Here is a 21,083-nt window from a genome sequence, read left to right as displayed (position 1 = left end):
TGTGAAATCCTTCGTTATAGTGTGCTACAGTTGTAATTCTAAATATTTTCAGCTTGGTGGGTGGCTTTAAATCTGATTTAGTTTTCTGTTAGTGCGATAGCGGTGTGGCTCATAACTATTAATTTGGATGATATTGAGCATTTTTGTTGTCTCTGCAGAAAATGTATTTGGACAGTCAACTGACCTAAATAGTTTCTCATCTGTGCGTATGTTCATTTTACAATGAAGTTATATAAGGTGGAAATTTGAAGTAAGATTGTGTCTTAACTAATTGCTCGAATGTTTTTGATCTTTTTCCTATTTATTTTTATTTGTTAAAGAGTGGTTGTGGTACTCTGAATTCAAGGAAAGAAAAATCAGGAATTTGTGAATTCAAATACCTGGTGTAGCAGGAAGTTACGTATTTTTCTGCTCAAGTAGCTATTTAACTGTTCAAAAGATTGCAAATAAGTATGTTTTCTAAAGTTAATCACCTGAGTTTTGATAATATGAATGCTAAGAACATCTGACTAAAACTTATAGTTACACGTATTACAGTAATATTCATTATCATAGACTCATTTGAGTTGGAAGGGACTCTTTAAGGCCATCTGGTCCAACTCCCCTGCAGTGAACAGGGACACCTGCAGCTCCATCAGGTGCTCCAGCTTGACCTAATTAATCATGAGATATGATTAATAGAATTCTTAGTGTAATTGCCATATATTAACATATTATACATTAATGTCTGTAGATACCAGACCATGTAGGCCATGTTTGTCTATCTGTCTACCACTTCTGAACAGAAGCAAGGTTTCCACTGGCAAGGACTGCTTCTCATTGTTAACTTGCAAATAAAATTTCCAGAAGTACATATAATCAAAGTAGTATAGTTGTTGGGCTAATGTTTCTTTTTGGTGAGATTTTTCTCACAAGGAAACCATATTGCAATTAAATAAAACTTCCTTTATTTACACTCCTAAGCTAATTTATAGCAGATACTAGGGAAGATGTTTGCTTGTAAGCAAAACCAGCCTCGTGCAAAATATTCTGAAGCAGCTGTGCATCACTCAGGCAAGAATGTGTTGTCTAAGTGAAGAATTTTAAATTAGTCCTAGCCAGCTATGTATGCAGACTCGCAAAAGAATGCAGATGAGGAAGCACATGGGAATGCAGTGCGGAGAAGTGTGTGAGTACTTTCTTTGTGCTCCCAGCCAGCTCTTGTACCACCAAATGCACTCACCTTGGTATTGAAGTCCCAGGAGGGAAAGTGCCCAATTACAGACCAAGGGTTTTACAGTTGGAAAGTGAGGAAAATCTGCTAGTCTTACTTCACATTATGTTGATGTTGCCTCTTTGGATGTAACTTATACTTTGGGATCTTTCAGTCAGTATTCTGGTATTTTTACTTGTCAAATTTAATCTGGAAGTAATGGAAAAAGGAATCTTTCTTTAGGAATCTTTCGTTAGGAAAGACAGAAAGGGAAAAAGTCTTAAGGCAGAACCTTAGACCAGAACAAGCATGGGGCTGTTCCCCTATAGTCATTAACACAGTGATGAATGTAACTCAGATTTGGTTTTAGTTAAAGTTGCTGAAAGATTCTTCCTCACCAGCAGTGTTCAAACCACTGAGAAGCATTATTCACTGAAGCGTTGTATAGCATCCGTTCTTTTGCTCATTGTGTTCTAGCTATAGCCAACTCTCCTAGGATCACAGATTCCAAATCAGAGCTATAGTTACCACATTAACAAATAAAAAAAATCAATACCTCACCTTTTTTTGCAATACCTTTAAAAGAAAATGAAATAACTGAACTTCCACTAATAATAAGAACCATTGAATTGCCTGTATTTTTATAGTGGATTTCTTTTATATTACTGCTAAATATAGGTTTTGCTTAATAATTTTCTCAGAGGATATTATTCTTTTAATGCACTAAAGAACATCGTGGAATTCTCATTAATTTTCATTGATATTAATGATGTCAATCTCAAAGAATACTTCAAATATATAATTGGAAAGCTCAGCGAGACAATCTTGGTTATATAAGTTAATATATCATTAGTAGTATTTTATTTGGGAAAACAAATATAATTTTACGCTTGTTTCCCCAAATCTCTCATGTTATCTTGGTGCTAAGGGGAAAAACAAACCCAGCAACCTATTCCCTAAAGAAATATACATATTTTTTCCATGTTGATATACTTCTATCCCATGAGAAAACTGCCTCTACTTAGGAAAAAAGCCAGTATAAGGAAAATGACTGATGTTTTAAAAGGTCTGAATGGGGAAGGGGTGGGAAGAGAGGGCACCAAGTATTGTTTCCTGCGAATTGTTTCAGCACTACTGTAATGAAGCTGTGTGACATTGTCACCATCAGCCTGCCCACTGGAGTGGGGTCTTATGTGTGACAAAGTACTTTTCACATGAAAGGTATACTTTGTTCTCTGGATTTCTGGAAAGTACTACTGCAAATGAACACTATGGACATCTATGTAGTTAAAAAAAAGTTGTTTCTTTTGTTCTTCACATTTTAACTGTTTTCATGAGATTTTTCTCAATTAAACTCCTGTTTCCTTATTTGAGATGCCAGTAGTGTATTTTGCTAATCTTTGAAGATGATCTCCTTAAATATTGACACTTTGTTTACGTATAAGCAAATAACCTGAATTCCAGGTTAGTTTTGCACTGTGTATTTCTTTAGGGAGAGCAGTGTGTGCATATATGTATACGGGCTTGATGGAGTGTAATGGTTTTGTATGGTGCAAAATTTGAGCTCAACATGTGCGCTAGATCTCTGCTGAACTGGCAGCACTCAGCAATGAAGGAATATATTTTTAGGGGAGTGACAGCAAAGTAAACACACCTGGGGATGAGTACAGAACTATATGTTGGCTCTTCAGTATTTCTGAAAGCAAGAATCCTAAGAAGGACACTGCAAAGACATCTGAGTAGCAAAGACTTGATAACTTGATGGCGTTGGGTTTCTCTGTATTAGCCTATGTGTTATCTCAGTTATTATCCATAAACAATGTAGTTTCCCTTATCCTGGATTAAAGAAACTACTGAATTTGTTGACCCGCATTTGTCAGATGGATATTTATTGGATAGGGAATGAGGATATACTGAATAGGAACTTGTTAAAACTCATCTTTTCTTAGCGATCGTGTTGCTTGATAGCGAGTCTTTCATTTCTAAAGGCTACTTGCTCAGGAAATCTCTGACTGAGACCAAGCATCAATTTACTTTTAAATTATTTTGCATTTGCCTTTCTTTTTTTTCATTTGGGATATACTTTTCAGTGTATCGTGAAAAAACTATATGCAACTTTGCAGATTTTCCTGCCTGTGAGTTAACGCAGATTTCAAGACTAAAAGTTTAAATATGTTTGCAGTATTCCCTTAATTATTTCAGCTGATTTATCCAAGGTCACTGTTAGCCTTAAACTTTCATTCAAGTTTGACTATAATTTTTCCTCAGTTAATGCAACACTGAGGGGAGCAAGTGGGTTATTAGTTAAGGAACAGGACTGAGGGTGGTTTTCTGTGTGAGCTGTGTATGCACAAGCATTGGTAAAACAGTGGAGATGGGTGGTGAGCTATCCAGTGAAAGTCTTGGATAGGCACATGCTCCTGATACCAGTTTATTTGTGGTTTATGTAGTGTATTGTAAGTAGTGTATTTTTTGTAATTAGTCATTTTAAACTGTAAAGGATGCCGTAGGGGAAGACAATGCAACGGTTAGTTTATAATACCATATTTTTTGTCATTGCTATGAAAATTAAAGTCAGTGTCAACATGAACTGTAAGAATTGATCTTTTCCTTTTCAGTATGTAAAACTCAGTATTTTATTTTGATTTATAGCAGAGTATTACTGACTATGGTATGGTTATTTTCATTGTTATGTCAAATGCCATTACCACAGATGTCAGACTTTGGAGCAGTATAGCTCTATAGGAAACTTTAAAAGCACCAGAAGTCTCAGTGCGAGCACAGTAGAAGCAATGCTACAGCCACAGTGCGTGGCTCTATACTTTCTAGAAAGCATCAGACAAAAATAGAGTATGGATCTAAGAACTGTAGCAAATGCCCACCTAGGGGTGTGTGCTGTGCTTTTGGTCTCTGTGTGTGCAGTAAAGCCATTGGGCCGGGTTTTTGGGCAAATGCTGACCTCAGTACAAGGAAAACAGTACTGGGTACAGCATGTCCCTGAAGTGTCACATCTGTTATGTGCATTCATAGACACCTGAAAGCTTTGGAGAAATGAATATTCTGGATTGTGCTGCTATCAGGCTAAAATAATTGGTGATTTTTTTGTGCCTTCTGTTTTCCTCTTTGTCTTTTTAAAGTAAATTTTAACAAAGTTTTCTGCATTCAGCTAGAGAGATGTATTTTGAGGAAACAAACCTGAGATGTGGCACTGCATCTCATGTATTTGCTGTGAGAACAGGTATCACTGCACATATAACAGACCTGATTTTTTTATTTTCTTTCAGCAGCTATACAGAACTTACAATAGCTTGGCGACAAATTATTTCCTGATATTGTTGATGTCACATTTTCCATTGTCTGTCAAAATTTTAGATTGGAGGGCAGGAAATTGTGTATGTATGTAGGATATTCAAGTAAGGAAGGAAAACTGAGGGAAACAATTCTTGATGCTACATAATATGGAAAAGATGACAGATGGTCTGCTAGACCGATTTGTATTTCCTGGCCTTTATCACTGGTGTCAACTTTGTATCTGATTTCCCTAGTAATGGCAGATATAAATTCATGATCCCATATAGCAGTATAGAGCAATACAGGCTATAGAACTGCCATTTTTTGACTGTGGTTCAGACTTCTGTCATCTCATTGATTTAACTCATGAATAGTTGGCAAACTGAAGCCGCCTGGGTAATACATATTTACCTTCTCCTCCAGAAGGATTTGCTCCTTAAGACAAACTGAACAGCTAGAGAGCTGTTTTCCCTACGTGCAGCCTTCCAGATGCTTGTTTTCTGCATTTTGGCTTTAATACCTTGTAGCACTTTTAACTTCAGGTGATACGAAGGTGTATACTCTTAAGCAGTTTATGCAGCATACTTTATATTTGTTGCTTTTTAAAATCTAAAAGAAAATTAAATGCCAACTTTCCTACTACCAAAGATTGGAAACACACACCTCAAAAGAAGAAATTTGCCTTAATTATTTAATAAACTCAAAAGTTGAGTAGTATTTTTTTTCCTTCTATTAAAACAGTACAGATAAAAAGGTCAAGATGGAGGGCACAGTTGTTTCCTGCAGTGATTAGCACAGATGTCTGTTCAGCTGCAGCTGGAGCTGATGGTGAAACCTTTACCACTGTACACTTTTGATTAATAGTCATATTGGAGTCCTAAATGTGTTGGTTAACTCTGTGCCCTGTGTAAGTTTTCAGAGGAACAAATAAATGCCATCATTGTCTAAAAGTGTGGAGTTTTTATGACAAAAAAATATTGTATAACAACTTCACTGTTAAAGTGTACACGAATAGGGAAGATTTTAAAGTCCACCTAAAAGCAAAGAAACAGCATGCAGTTAAATAATAGTAACAGTGTCTGTAAGTATCTATAACAGTGACATATATGTCAGGATACTTATAACAATACCAGGCAATAGATTAGAGATGCCATACATCCACTGTGTCACATGCTTAAAGTTTTAGACCAAACTTGTCCCGATTTAAATGTATTTATAGAAAATCCTTAATATCACTACTTCATATTTTGTTTTAATAATTATTTTGATATGAAGGATTGGATCCTAATTTTTTTATTTTATTTTTTAAAAAGGAATGCAAAAAAACAAAAGCCGAACAACTCTGATATCTGTGACTAAAAGAAGTGCCTAAAGGTAACAATTCATTTGGAACTCAGCTAATGCGATTAAGGCATGAAAATACACTCTTAAATTATCTTCTTTACTAAGTAATAGGCATGGCCTGATTCAATGGAGAGAAAAAAAAAAAAAAAAAAAAAAAAAAAGTAAAGAACATCTGTGCAAATTTCAGAGGTCTGCAGGGTGTAACCCTCTCTTTTATGCAAGCCTGCAAAAAATGCCTGGAACCACAATACTTTGAATAGTTTAGGTACTTTTTGGTAGTTACACTGTGGAAAAATCCACTAAGTATTCAGTGGATGTATTTCAGTATTTCATATTGCTGAGTAAATTTTTATTTCTAAAATCTAGAATAGCCCAGTAAGCTCTTTAAGTAAAATCAGGAGATATTCAATTAGTAGTTGTGCATGTATAGACCTATTCTGTTTGTTTCATAGTGTAGACTTTTGTTTCAAGTCATTGGTTCTTGGAAGTGCTGTGGGGAGTATGCTTCACTTTGGCCGGTGTTCATTTTAGATGACTCAGATGTACAGCACTGTCACATAATATTCTGGAAAAGGAGTCCAAGCCTTAAATTGTACTTCCCTAGGCAGAGCCACTAAAGGGAGCAGCTGAGTAGACCACATTCTGGTCTGGACACATTCCTTATCTGTTGCTTGCTAATACTTCAGATGCAGTAGAGTTACTGTTAAAAGTGCCTGACTTAGGATTGCTGAGCTCATACAACTGAGATGCTGGCAATGTAAAGATGTTGATATAGTAGTCTCTTGTCTATCAACATGTAACCCTTGTTCTCTCATACCAAGCTAAAGTTCAAAATCTGTTGTGATGTTCCTGGACCACTGGAAGTCTACTATTTTATCTTATTTATGGTAAAGTTTCAAGCAAATTCACAATTTCACGTGTGTGTGTGATTCTGTGTGTGTATGGAAATTGCTGTTGGTAGTGAGGTCAAAGAGGATGGTACAGGGAAGAGGCATAAAGTTATATGTGGTAGAGAAAAACTACTGGCTTTTGGTCTCTGCAGAATGGTTCCTCAGAGAGCACTGTCAGTGAAGGAATACAACGTGTGCCATTTAAAGGTTTTATTGATTGAAAGAGAAGTTGATTGCGTCTCCTTTTCTTTCCTGCATGGCTGACTGGAAAGAAAAAATGAAAGTTGTCTTTTGTGCCAGTAGTTTTATTTTAATAGGATCAATTTAATCAATGTGAAATTGGATTCAGTTAATGATGATGGTCTTTCACTCTCAGATGAGAGCCCATAATTGTCTATGAAGGACCATAATATAAAATCTAGTGTATTTCTACTGCTCTCCTATTTATGATAAAGTATGTACAATTGACCAATTTTTTATATATAGTTGTGTATAGTAGAATTATTATTTGATTAAAAAAAAAAAAAAAAAAAAAGGAAATTCAATACTTGGAAAATAAAAGGTCATGTTGTCCCTTCATAACTTTGATTAACTGGCCTCCAGCAGTTTTTTCCTAGACTTTGCTGCTGCTGGATGGAAGCACTGAAGCTTATTATTTCCAACAGAATCGTGAATTTAACGAGGAGCGTTTCCTGCCCTTTAATTTCATGATTAACTTCTTTGCTTCTCTTTCTAGGTCACAGGAGTAACTGTTACAGGGCTACAATTTATATATGTCATATTTGTGCATTTTGAAACAAATACTCAAGTGTTTGTGGAAAATAATGACTAATAGGATTAGAAGGAAACAGAAAACTCTGGCATAAGTGAAGTCCTGCAGGGAGTGCTGCTGTACTGGGGTTTCTGATTGCACTTGCTCATCAATGTGTTGTATTAGGTAAGGATAAGTTGTTACCAAGCTGTGTTTTTGTCATGTAAGCACATCGAAAAGGATACAGTAATTCAAAGAGATAACCATTCTACTAACTTTAGTCTGTCTTTTTGAAGTACAAGAAAATTTTCATTTTGTGAGATTTCCTTGAACAGATGAATCTGAACAGACTTTGAGAGAAGACAAACTTGATCTAAACCTGTATTTTAAGAGTCATAGTTGAGTGCAGCAGCCACCTCATTTATTTATAGTTCCTCTGTCTAAAGATATGTATTTTTCACTTCTGGCATATCTTACATGAGTTTGCAACTTAGTTTAGAATATTCATATAATATTTTCAGTAGAGATAGGGAAGACAAATGACCTTGCTGAACTGTTTTTCCAAGCTACTAATTAATAGTTTATCATCCTAAATAGAAGTCCACATATTTTATATTTATTTCTCTCTCTCTCTCTCTTTTTTTTTTTTTTTTTTTTTTTTTTTTTTTTTTTTTTTTTGTAGTTTCATTTATATTCAGTCGTATATTCTAATGTTTTTGATGGTGCTTTCTTAATGATATATGCAAATGGTTTGGGGATATCCATCCAACAGTTTACAAACAAAATCTACAATTTTCTTTCTAACTATTTACTTTGGAGACTTAAAAATGAAATACAGAGACTTAGTTGGATACTTAGTTTTACTGAGAGATCAATAATTGTTTAATTTGATGATGGAAAACTTCAATGTTGGGATTTGATAAAGTCCACAGAAAAGATACTAAGTGTGTGGCTGAGAAGGATATTTGGATGGTTGGTAACAGCTGGGATTTTACATGTTGAAAATAGATGTGGATTTCCTAAACTAGAGTGCAAAGAACGTCACTATCAATGCTTTTCCTTTGGGAAAAGCTGTGGATTTACAGTCTGTGAATGGGGGAAGTACCTTCCCCACAGCCTAGAGCAAGGGAAATTTTATGTAATAGTGGTATCATTTCTGATTAACAAAAAAATGTGGTCTATATGGGAGTAAACTTTGGAAGAATTTCATAGAAGTATTAAAGCTGAAAAAGACCTTAGGGACTGTCCAGGCCAAGTGTCCACCATTACTGCCCACTAGCCATGATACTCAGTGCCATGTCTATGTTTTTATTGAACGCCTACGGGGATGGTGACTCCTCCCCCCCCCCCCCCCCCCACCTCTCTGGGCAGTCTGTGCCAATGCATCACTGCTCTTTTAGAGAAGAAATGTTTCTTAATATCCAGCTGGACTTACCCTCTGCTACTGAAGGCTGTTCCCACTTGTCTTTATGCAGTTGGGAAGAGCTAGCTGTGAATTCTAGGTTTTATTTGCCTTTCACCAGGGTTGAAATCTGCAAGTTGTTTTCACCCCAAAAGCTAACCACCATGCTTTTGGTTGTCCATTCTAGCAAGCTGCAAAAAAATTCCTCCTTCAAAATTGGTACAGCCTCCAGGTATGAACCTGGTTTTCAAGGGTTGGAGAAGTTCTTCACAGAGCTTCACAGTATGGTTTAATGTTCTAGTGACTGTCTCAGTGAGTCAGTGTTATTCTTATCTTCTGTTCTTGCTGCTGTGCTTCTGATGGCCAGTAACTATGGGAAAAGTCACAGTGACCTCCCATTGCATCTGCCATCTCTATTTCACCGTGTCAGCATGTGCACTGTGTAATCCCTGTATGAAGGGCATGCTGCTGTCTCCTCTGGATGACTAAATGATGATGAAATAGATGTGGTACATCCAGGTCAAAGCTGGGAGTGTACACAAGGGAGGCTTCCCTCAGTATCCGTTCCTCGTAAGCACTTATTGTGTCCACTACTGGCAACAGCTGGATTCAGGATTATTGGCTGGATGGACTTCTAGTCTCGTCCCATCTGTGAATTCTTGTACTCCTACTGTGTAGGAACCCAATGCTTCTCTTAAGGCTTGAGCACAACAAGGCATTTAAAGCTTCAGCACTTGCCTTCATAGATAGAACCCACAGAGTCCTGGAAAAGCAGCATGACGCTCACTGACAAATCTAATAATATCTTTCAGAAAACGGAGACTAACGTGCCAAGTGCTATAAATGTACTGTAAATATGAGTTTCCAGCTTCTCTGTCTGCTTTTGGTTTTGTAAATGTTACTGTTGCTCGTGAAGAGGATGAAAATGAATGAAAATACAATAAAACAAATTGCAGCTCTAAAGGAGCAAACTCATCGGGGATCAGCAGGCTTGAGTTTTCAAAATAGAAATACAAACAAATGATCTCTAATGAAAAACCATGCAAAAATAATAACAGCATTTTAGACATCTTCTGTTTTCTGTATGGGTTGGACTTTTTTTTTTTTAATAATGTTGAAAGGAGCAATTATCAGGTTTGAGTCAGTGTTTTAAATACATTTGACAGTTAATTCCTGTCCCAGTTCATAGAAAACTCATACATCATTAATATGGGATTTTCATGCACTTGGAAGAATGTGTTCCACACTTTTCCAGCAGAAAGTAGCCTCTTTAGTATGTACAATATGTTCATTAAATACCTCTCTGTGTTTATACAAGTGCTCATGTCTCCATTATTCATTCAAGCAGAAACTAACACAAAATGTGGTGCATCTGCTGTAGCACGTAGAAGTAACTAAATGGAGTGTGTGTGGGGGAAACACCACCAGACCTTAAGAGGAGGTTATTCTGCTCACTTAAGAGGAATTACGATGCATGATTTTTTTCAGTATTCGGAATGCTGTCTAATTTCTGATGGATATTGGGTGACATGAGAGTCCTACATGTGTTTTCAAAAAATGGAAGGGGGTATTTTCTCATTTGTAACTGTAACTGATTTGGAGATGTTTCTTGTTGAACTAATCCAGTGCAGAAAGCATTTAGCTATGCATGCAAAGACAAACAGTTTTGGTAATTAAAACCAATGAGGTATTTGTCTAAAGTTAGGGAAGTGCCAGACTCAAGTGTTTGCTCCACACTGGACAGTGGTGGCCCCTCTCTGTCCTGTGTCCTCCTGCCTAATTGCCTCTCAGCTGTTCTCCTTCTCTCCTGTTTCTTTCAAAAAAAAAAAAAAAAAAAAAGGCATTGAGTAATGGATTTATCTAGTGTTGAATAAGAAAACAATACTAAGCCATTGCATACCAAAGGGTACAGGGATCACATTCAGCTGGATGTGCATCTGGTCTCCTATAGGATCCTACTCTTGGTAAAGCATATGCACTGCAGGTATAAGGCAGCATGAGAATCTTCTTGATGAAGGTGATAGTTCTGTGCTGCTACTTGTGCTGCAACAGTTGATACAGACATAAAACCATTAAACTTTTGCAATGTCTTTGACCACTGATTTATTTATTTTTAGGGGGATACACTCAGACAAATTGAGAAACTCACTGTATAAATGCAGCTTTAAAATAACACTCCATTTTGCCTTTCCATTATGTATTTCTGCTGTCAACAGTTTATTTTTTTAATGTGAGTTTCTTAAGTTTGGAAGAAGTTTTCTAAATCCTGATCCTTTAATGGAGGCTGTAGATGAAATATAATCCTCATCTATTCATAACCAGTCAAAAATAAACAATTTTTTCAAGCCATTAGAGCATAGAGAGTAAAAGTTCATGAACCAATCATTTGGGGCTTTTGGCAGACCATACGGAACGTTTCTAACAGCTATTTATAAGGTTCTAATGTGTTTATTTTCACAATAAATCTGACTTATTGCTGAATGTGTTGGTTTCATAGTAAAATAAACACTGAAGATTACAAACATAACCTTTTGTAAAGTCTCCTGAAAGCCCAAGGCCTAATTTAATAAATGTGATGTACTCTATATTGCCTGGGAAATGCATGCCAACTCTGAGGGTGAGGGGGGGGGGGGGAGCAACTGCAGCCCAAGCCCTTGCTTTAAATTACAGAATCATTTATCACCAAGTTTACGTTAAGTCTGTGCCATTTGGCTTATTTAAAAAAATAAAAAGCATTAAAAAAAAAAAAAAAAAAGAAGAATAGATTTATAGATATAAGAACTTACAAGAGGTAAACAGGAGGTATTTGCTTAGCTTGATTCTGTAATTTACTAACAGAATTGCATGTAGTTATGCAGTTAGTGATGTAGTTATGAGTTAGTGCTCAGGACTTATTTGTGTTATGGCTCTTAGTTGTTTGACTGGAGAAATTTAGATCATTTTACCCTAAATCAGATTATGTGTACAATTTCTCTAATATTTCACCCCTTGCCAGTGACAAAGTTGAGTATTTTACTGAAGTTGGTGACTCTGTTACACATGTTGTTGAGGCAGGACTTCAGCTCAGATGTGTCATGCAATTATCAAATCCTTAAGAAAGGAAATTAAAGCATAAGCACATAAAAGAAACTTTCTTGTTTTATACTGTGCCCTCAGAAATCCTGTCTGATGTGTATGTAAATGTCCTCATTAGGCATGTATTTCCTAATTCTTTTGGTGAATCCTGCTAAGCTCTTGACCTCAATGATATGTTTCAGTAATGAGACAGTAGGTTAATTACATATTCTGTTAAAGTACTTTCTCTGACAGCTTTAAATGTATTGCTTTTGAACTTCATTAGATACTCCCTTGTTCTTGCAGTATTAAAATGTATCGCTACCAACTATCAAATAGACTTTTCTCTTGGACTCATTGTTTTATTTGTCCATTATTAAACATAATTAATCTTTTCTCCTTCATAGTGAAGCCTCTTCAAAATTCCACCAAAGGCTTTAGTTTTTGCATAATGAAAAAGTTGCTTTATGTAAGTTTTATTGTATTTCTTGTACCTTCAGTTGTATGGGTGGGAAACAAACTTGGCTATGATTTGCTGCAGTGCTGAGCATCCACTGTCAGATAGACTACTTTATATAACTTAGCATTGTTTCAGTATATCATTTATTCTCAAAAGAACTTGAATCATGGCCACAGAATGTGCTTTATGTGCATGCTTTGTTCTCAGATAGAAGCCTGCAGGATCTCAAACAATTAAAAAGAAGTTGTCATTCCAGTTGCTGAAACACTGGTGCTTTGGAGATAGTTTGGGAACGGCTCCAAGGGACATGCCTGGGAGGGTGGACCTAGATAGCAGATTGTTTTTAAGAAAACATCCTTCGTCTGAGTGATTTTGTGTAAAAGAAGAAAGACACCATTGAAATCCATTAAAAATGCTTTATATTTTTGGAAATGTTTAAAGTTAAAAAAAAGAAAAAAAAAAAAAAAAAAAGACCAGCTGGACTAAGGATCTTAATACATTCTACAGTAGGTATCTGTTTTCTGGGTAACACTGTGGATATTTATAAATACCAGCAGTGTTGGTCTATGCCAGGTTCTTATTATTATTTTCAGGAATGGGTCTGGCTTTTTCTGCTATTGGGAAAGCTGAAAATTTCTGATACTTCTCCAATAATTACTGTCTTGTAGAGCTTCTGTGAATATTTTGTTTTCCCAGTGAATCATATTAGCCATGTTTGATTAATTAAAAGGAAAGATGGCTGTAGCAATAAACATACATGGCACATTCTCCATTTTACTGAACATGATTAAGATGTTGTTGGCAAGAACTTACACTGTGGTAGCCTATAAATCTTGTACAGACCCTTAAGTAGTAGCATCATAAATATGTTGCCTAAGAAAGAAGCAGCAGATTGGTTGGGAAGGAAATTTTTAGTTGAATCAGTATTGTGACGAGTTTGTGCCCAGCCAAATGCTTGCTGTTTATAGAAGTAGCTTAAATTGAACCTCATCAAAGCAATCTGAATAGTTGTTGTTTGTTTAAACCTTGTTTTATTTAAGTTTTCTTTCAGCTGCTACTTTGTATTCCTGTATTTCAAACACTTCTACAACTTCATTCTGATCTTATAAAGGTCAATGACAAAACTCTTGTGAATATTGTTTTGATCTCTTCAGTGCAGGAACCGTAACATCTGTGTCTGATCCTGCAAATGATTATATGTGAGTGAACTTATGTCCGTATATATGTCATTCTATGTGTATATATGTGTGTGTGTATCCAGAATAGAGGGGGAAAAAACTGCTAGCAAAGCGCAAAAGAGCTCCAGACCTGAATGAGACCTTCTGGAGTCTTCTGTATGGTAAACATAAATGTTTTGCTGTCCTTGTTCCTGGAAATGAGTTTGTGTGCCAAAAGAACATTATACTTCCAGTTCAAATCTTATTGATTCAAATGCTGAAGTTGCTCTGGTTATCATCTTCGTATTTTATTCATTTGCAAAGGGACAGATTTGTCAGTGTTGTAGAATACATTATTTATTCATTTCCAGCCATGTGATTTTAGACTGTGAGTTTGTAGAAGACTGATACTTCCTCAACCTGTTAGTATATCAAGAATAAAAGCTTAATCTGAATGTTGACTAAATGTGGCAGCTCTAGGTGAATTGCAGTGTTACATCTGAAAGGAACTCACACGCTGAAGATGCAATCGAATTATAGCATTGGGAAATAAATCACAGGAAGAAATGGGTTACTTCTAGTATCTTGCCAAGAGACAACGTTTAAATCTTATACTAAAATTGAGGCTCATACTCTTTGAGAACCTTTTTTTTTTTTTTTTTTTTTTTTTTTTTTTTTTTTTTTTTACCTTTTTATAGTTCCTAACTTTTTTGTACTCTACACAGGTAGGAACTAAGTCAGAGAAAGGTTTAAATTTATACTACCCATACAGTGTTGTTTTGAATCAGTCACCCAGACATTACACAGTTGCAAAGGTAGAATGACTGCTCACATTGCTCTGCTCTGCATGGGAGTAAAGCCTTCATGTAGGAAAAAAAAAAACAACAAAAACCAACAACAGCAACAAAAAACTTGACCCATCAACATTTTTAACGCATTTACTTAATAGCAGCAGTCACTAACACAGCACTTAAAAGCAATACAAGGAATAGTTAAATGCTCCATAAGTCTTGTATTTCATGCATAATAATCAGTGTGTTGTCACAATCAATTATGGGTAAATGTGTACATGGTTGCAGGTAGAACTGAGAAATTTGATTATGATGAGTGATGCTGGAGTTTAACTTCTAGATTTTGACCTTGCTATCCACCAGGCATGTCTGAAGCCTTTGTAGTAACATTTCTGCAATTGCTACCATTGAAATGAAATGTACATTTAGTTCATGATTACAAAAAATATATATTTTGATAAATTATTTGTATTTTAGTTTCTTGAAAGACACATTTATATATTGCGAGCTATCAGAAATAATGACATTCTTTTTTTTGTATACCAGTTCAATACCAGATATATACAGATGATTGTTTTATTTTTAAACTACCAATTTCAGAATTGCAATACTCTTGCCAACTGTTCCTTGACCTGAAAAAATAACACTTTTTGTTGTTGTTGTTGTTAGTTTGTTTGTTTTTGCTGTTTTGCTCTACATATTATTTCATTTCTCTAAAATTTAAAATGGTTGAAGTCATGTTTGTTGTTATGTATATTGCATGGCAGGAAGATTTTAAATCTGCTTATGCTTATTAAGCCAGGATCAGCCTCTTAGCTTCTCTCCCTGTTAAACAAATTTTACAGTGACATTCAGAGTTGGGTTGGGCGGGGCTCTGAGCACCTGATAGAGCTGTAGGTGTCCATATTCATTTCAGGGCAGTTGGACCAGATGCCCTTTGGGGATTCTTTCCAGTTCAAATGATTTTATGATTTTTTTTCAGGACAGTTCTCTTGTTCATGAGTCTGACTTCCAAACAGTAGCAAACTTTTCTTCTTTTTAATCGTGTTTGTAATTTGTTTCTTCAGGTGAATATATAATTGCTTAAGTATTGCGTTCGATTTGTGTATTTCTTCATAATTACATTCAATAATTGGAAATAATCTTTTCTTAATGTGAAAAATCTGTATTGATGGATGAGCATGTAATCTGTGTGAAAAATGTTTTGTTAAATCGTTAACACTAGGCTGTTTGTCTGTTGGATCAACGACCTTTTGATGGCAACAGAGATTTCACTGTGATAGTTTTTAATATTCTTCTTTTCCCATTAGGACAAGGAGCAACAGTTTTAAAGCAGCCTCTGTTTCACTTCGATATGAATAGATAAATTGTCAAAGCTGCCAACAAGAATGCTTCCATATTACAGGGTATGTTGTAAGCAACACTGCATGCAGTGTTCTTGCTGGTAAACACAAACTGCACATTTAGTGGTGCAGCTCAGTTCTCATCCTTCAGCTGAATTTAATGAGCTGCAACACTGTGATGAGATCTTAGAGAATTGGGTTAGTGTGTGTTGAGTGGGAGACAGATAGGGGGTGGCATTTTTTCTTAGCTGCCCTTTCTCACCACTTATCAACAGAGAGGAAGGGATAAGGGTGGAATATATGCATAGTGCATATTGTTCCACAGGAAAATACTGTCCTCCAGAATTAACTCTTTTTCAAATACTCTGTGTGGGAAAGGAAATGCGAAGTCATATCTAACTTTATGCTGCGCATCTTTCTGAAATTAAGGGGAATGATTTCTTTTCCAAGGCTTCCCTGCATGATTTCTGAGTGATATTGCACTGTGGTGTTATTTCTTAGAGATCTGAGCTGCAGTCCCAAGCATATACCTGAGTTCTCTGTGTTGGAACAGAGCATGTGTCACATTAATTATGCACTCAGCTCCGGTTTTTCTGCTACTGTCTTGTTTGGTTTTTACTCGCAGGTTTGAAGAGAAAGTTGGATCTAGCGCTGGCCTATTTTGAAGCCATCTGAAAAAAGCTAAAAAACAAGCAAAATCACAGCCAAATGGGTAGTAAATAATACATACAGCTCTTAAACAGAGAATTTAGCAACTTGGTAGCAGAGGAAGTCACTAATGCTCCCATCAGCAGCAAGATACAGTCGACTTGGTAGCTCCTGGCACTGTCGTGCATAGCATAAATATCTATCTTTCAAAGTGTAGCTCTCATCTATTCTTTGGAGGCTTGAGCTCTGTGTGCAGTGAATGGGAGGAATTGGGTGTGTAAAGAGAGGGTCCAAACCTGCCATCATGTGGAGGGTCTAAACAGGCACTGAGTGGCTTACAAATATGCTAAGCTTGACATGATTTCGTTCCCTGTACAACTCTTTGTGGGACTGCGATTTGAAACTGAAGCCATTTGTTTTTATAGGTGTAACTCGCTCTGTGTTTTCTTTTCTAACCTGTCCATGAGAGGAAGAAATTGTTTTTTCTCTTTCCTTAGCAGCTGGCTGCCTAGAATATCTACTTGGGGAGAGAGAAGCTCATATTCAGCCCAAACACGTTGATACATCTGTTGGAAAGTTTGTAGCCAGGATTTGGGTCTGGCTGCAGTGGAACTGTGCCAATATGTAGTCGAGTGCTTAAGATTTATGGGGCCAGGAAGAAAAGTGGTCAGGTGCCAATGGTATTCCATCAACAAGGGGAAAATGGGTTTTGCTATAAACATTCATTTGATGATATACAGAAATACTGTTCTATGGGACAGGGGCTCTTGTCTGCTTCTTCATCTTCCTGTGTGTCTTAAATGTAAGTATGCCTCCCTTTTGGGCAAGGACAGCACTGATGCGATGTCTTCCATTTCTCAAGCTCTTACTGTTAGGTTGTCATAGAAAAGACAGATGGCAGCACCACCTCACTACTTTGCATCGCTTCAGGATGCTGGGCTGTGTTTTGCATCTGTAGCTGTGCTGAGCACGTGTACTGTTAACCTGCTCAGCCACACGTGTCGCATCTGCAATTTCGAAAAAGCTTTTGTACGTGATCATCTCCATCTCTGTGCACTGGGAAGTTAAAAAGTGAGCACTGAAGTACCTGCAGCAGCTGTGCAGATGTGGGAGGTGAAAAAGGGGATGTGAGCTGCTGTCTGGGACTGAGTACCTATGTTCTACCGAAGTTTGGCTTCAGACAGCCTAAGTGCTTTTTTGGACCCGGGCCAGTACTTTCATTGTCATGCTTCTGGTGGCCAGTGGATATTACTCTTTCTGAATTTGGCATGATTTGTGTATTTGAAAACGTTTAACATGGTTCCTGCCATTCAGGACCATTGATTGAAGATAGGATTATCAGGTTCTGCTTTCTATTTCAGTGATTTTTTTGTCTTGCAGTCTGTGAATCTTTTACATGATTTGACTAGCTGTGTCCATGCATTCTTTACTGATATTGCTGGTATATAAATATAACAGATGTCTCAGTATTGGCTAAATGAAAATAACCTACAACAGGAAGAATCAAGCCTCCAAAGAGCAACGTATGCAATATTTATTGAGTTCTCTGGCAGCTGTTGCTGATCTGTTGACCTGAGTTATTTTCAGACATTCGTAAAGTCAGAGTTCTCAGGAAAAAAGATGAGTTTGAAATCTGGTATCAACCTTAGAGATTTGTTCTCCGATAAATGAGATTCATGTTAAGACATCTATTACAGAGATTCATAGTTATCTCTTAATAAAAAGGTCAGGTTCTGCTATTTCACAAACAGAGTGAGCTTTAGTTCATGATTACCAAAAATTACTTCATCAGCATGAATATCTGTTGGTTGAGATAGCTTGGAAAAATGGAAACTTACCAGTGAAATGCTGCTTTGAAATAACATTATTTCCCTTTTAGTAAATCTCTCCTAAGTTAAGAAACATAAAAATATTTTTCAATATGAAGAAATGCAGCAGTCAAGTTTCATTTTCTTGACAAGTGAAGGAGGAGAGATGCTTTTGCAGAAGCCCAGTTGAGCTGTACTGGAGTGCAAATGGTATACTACATGTCAAATATTTTGTCAATAAAAGAATATAATTTTGCAATTAAATTTAAGTTCCAGAATAAATGTCACAGGGTTTTCTAAATGATCAACAAATGAATGTGGGTCTGTTTGTCACGTTATTTTTGGCTTTGAAAAAGTAATTGGTTCCTACAGACTAGGAAGTCTTATCTGTGCAAGTTTGTCTTCATTAAGTGATGCAAGAGATGTTTGGAATTCAAGGTTTAAATTTACTTTATCAGTACTTACATAATCATCAGGTTGGAAGAGTTCACCATACCATGATAGGTTACTGGTGCTGCTGTTGTAATCTCTATGCATCTTTTATCTCTCCTGTAAACAAGACATTTATATATATATATATATATATACATATATATATATATATACACACTTATATAGTTATTTATGTTACATTAATTAAATGGTTCATAATGGAACTACACAGGAGATGATTATTCTATTTTTCAGTTAGAATGACATTTGCAAGTCATGGTCACAACCTGCAATTCAATAATTTATTTTACTTCATAAAAATATTAAGAAGCCTTTTAAGTTTTTGGAAAAAACCATTAAGGTCATAGTCTAGTTCCATGTTGTACTTTGTGAATCAGTGCTGAACTCAGCACATTTTAAAAAGATTAAACATGCTGTGTGTATCTTTTCAGATGTAAAATATAAATATGTTTCAACATGGGAGGAACTAAGATTTATGATTTTAATATGTATAATATCAGGGAAATATTTTATGACAAAATATAACGTATCTTATAAGTTGTATAAGAGTTGTTATTCCGTGAGGACAAAAAATGTGCAAGATGTGACAAAACTCAGAAACTTCTGGTTGAAATTCAATGAATGACTGTGTAAGTAAAGGGGAAAAGGGGAAAAAATCTCCCTATGTTTTAACCTATCAATGGCATCTGCTGTCATGTTAGAATGAAAGGAACCTCCTAGGATTCGGTCTGTGCTGCACTTAAATACCATATTAGTTCTACTGGGTCAGTTGTAACCCTATTCCTACTCTAGAATTTTTCTTAGATAGAATAATTATTATATGGAGCTATTTATGCACCTCTTAAATTGCAGGTTTATATAAACACCTGCTGATATTTCTGGGAGTTTTGTCTGGAGAATTGCTGTTAGATCTTCAATTTGTTTGTAAATAATTTATTACTTGTACAGTTGAACAAACTGGTTGATTGTATACTAAGATTATTTTTGTCATAGCACAGTCATGAATAGATTTATGATTGCATCTCACATCAGAAAAGTTACATAACGATTTATGTAAAACTCAACGTTAATGGTCAGAAATGACAGGAATGTAAATTAAGTTAGTTTATAGAGGTTTTTAAATCATAGCTGTGGTTTTGTTGTTTTGTTTTGCTTTAATTTATGTAACATCTGAAGTTCAGTTGTATTTCAGGAGGTCACTTAACTGAATTTATAAGCTCCCGTTTCCCGTTAGGACCACAAATAGTCCAGTTAGCCTGATGTGCGGCCAGACATTTCAGCTCTGTGATATACTCATACAGTGTTTTATATAGTGCTGTCATTAAGGTAACACATAATTTGTGTCAGATGCTGTCATTCTTAAAGAAGTTGTCTCAAGCACAGATTTATAGATAAGTGTTAAAATAGCCTCCATAAAGCACCTTTGCTGCCACCAAAGTTTCTTTCTGCAAACTTGCAGTATGAGCAGCACTAAAACACATTAGCCATCTTTTTTTTTTTTTTTTTTTTTCCCAGTTTTGTTACTTTAGTTTTCTTTTGTTAGGAAATAACTGTAGACTTTGTCATATGTGGGCATGATTCTGAGCTTTAAAATGAGATCTTTGCTGCTGATTTATTCCAACAATATGCTTGTGCTCCTAGTATAGCATACATTCTATACTGCAAAATACAGTCTTTAATTCACTTCCACAACTAACTGAAAACAAAATAACCCATTAGTAAACCAGTGTGGCAAGGGCAGGAAAGGATAAATAGGGTTGTGGGTCCCCAAAGCACCTTTTGGGTTTCAGACATCCCTCCACGTCTGCGTGAGGTTTTATAAAGTGAAATTAAAAATCTGTGGGAAAGAATAGCAGCTTTTCTGGCCCAGCATCATCTCCACGGCACTGGAGAAGAGATGCCATGAAGGAAGGTAGGAAGTGGTATATGCTGGGAAAAGGAGTTCAGTTCTGTTTGCAATGAGAAGGATGGTAAAAGGAATTGTTATTTGACTGATCAAGCATGCTAACATGAAAGTATTCCCCTTCTTTCTTTCTCTTTCCTCCTTCTTCATTTCAGTAGTTGAAACTGTGCTGTTAAGTTGTGAAGTTGTGAATCTCTAGTTTAAAATTTAATCTAGGAATGTTCAGTACACATCGCTGGCATAAGTGCAGCCTTAGAACATGGAATAATGATTAGTCCACTGAATTTTAAGTCTTTCCAAGCAGACAGTATTTTTTATCTTCCCATTCACACTCTCAATATGACTTATGCTTCATTTTGACTGTGCACTTCGTTTAAAGAAAGAAAATGCACAGGTGTCCTGGTGAGGACAGAAATTGAGGAATCCTTGGGCTCTTTGCTGCCATGAGAAGCCCCGCAGAGATGCTTGCAGCATAGTGGAGACCAAACTTTGTGTGCCTGCACACCTTGACATCTATTGCTTTAGGCCTGTGGAGCAACTCCATAGTTCCTGTATGTCTGTTCTTCGGGTATTTTCCAGGAAAAGGAGCATGTATA

The 21,083-nt window shown here is 36.2% G+C and overlaps 1 protein-coding gene across 2 annotated transcripts in view; it reads left to right on the top strand.

Moving 5' to 3' along the window:
- ADGRA1 (adhesion G protein-coupled receptor A1) overlaps positions 1-21,083 on the top strand; it is a 238,991-nt gene that overhangs the window by 60,595 nt on the left and 157,313 nt on the right. Inside the window, exon 1 of one of the 2 annotated variants that reach the window (XM_072340011.1) lies at positions 9,641-9,720. The exons of the other annotated variant lie outside the window; for it this stretch is intronic. Coding sequence (XP_072196112.1) covers positions 9,647-9,720 — 74 coding nt within the window. The 5' untranslated portion in view covers positions 9,641-9,646. Of the gene's footprint in view, positions 1-9,640; positions 9,721-21,083 lie in introns of those variants that run through there. 2 annotated transcript variants of the gene reach the window in all.

Source organism: Excalfactoria chinensis, chromosome 6, assembly GCF_039878825.1.
Source record: "Excalfactoria chinensis isolate bCotChi1 chromosome 6, bCotChi1.hap2, whole genome shotgun sequence".
Classification (NCBI taxonomy): domain Eukaryota; kingdom Metazoa; phylum Chordata; class Aves; order Galliformes; family Phasianidae; genus Excalfactoria; species Excalfactoria chinensis.
This window is presented reverse-complemented; position numbering and strand designations above follow the sequence as displayed.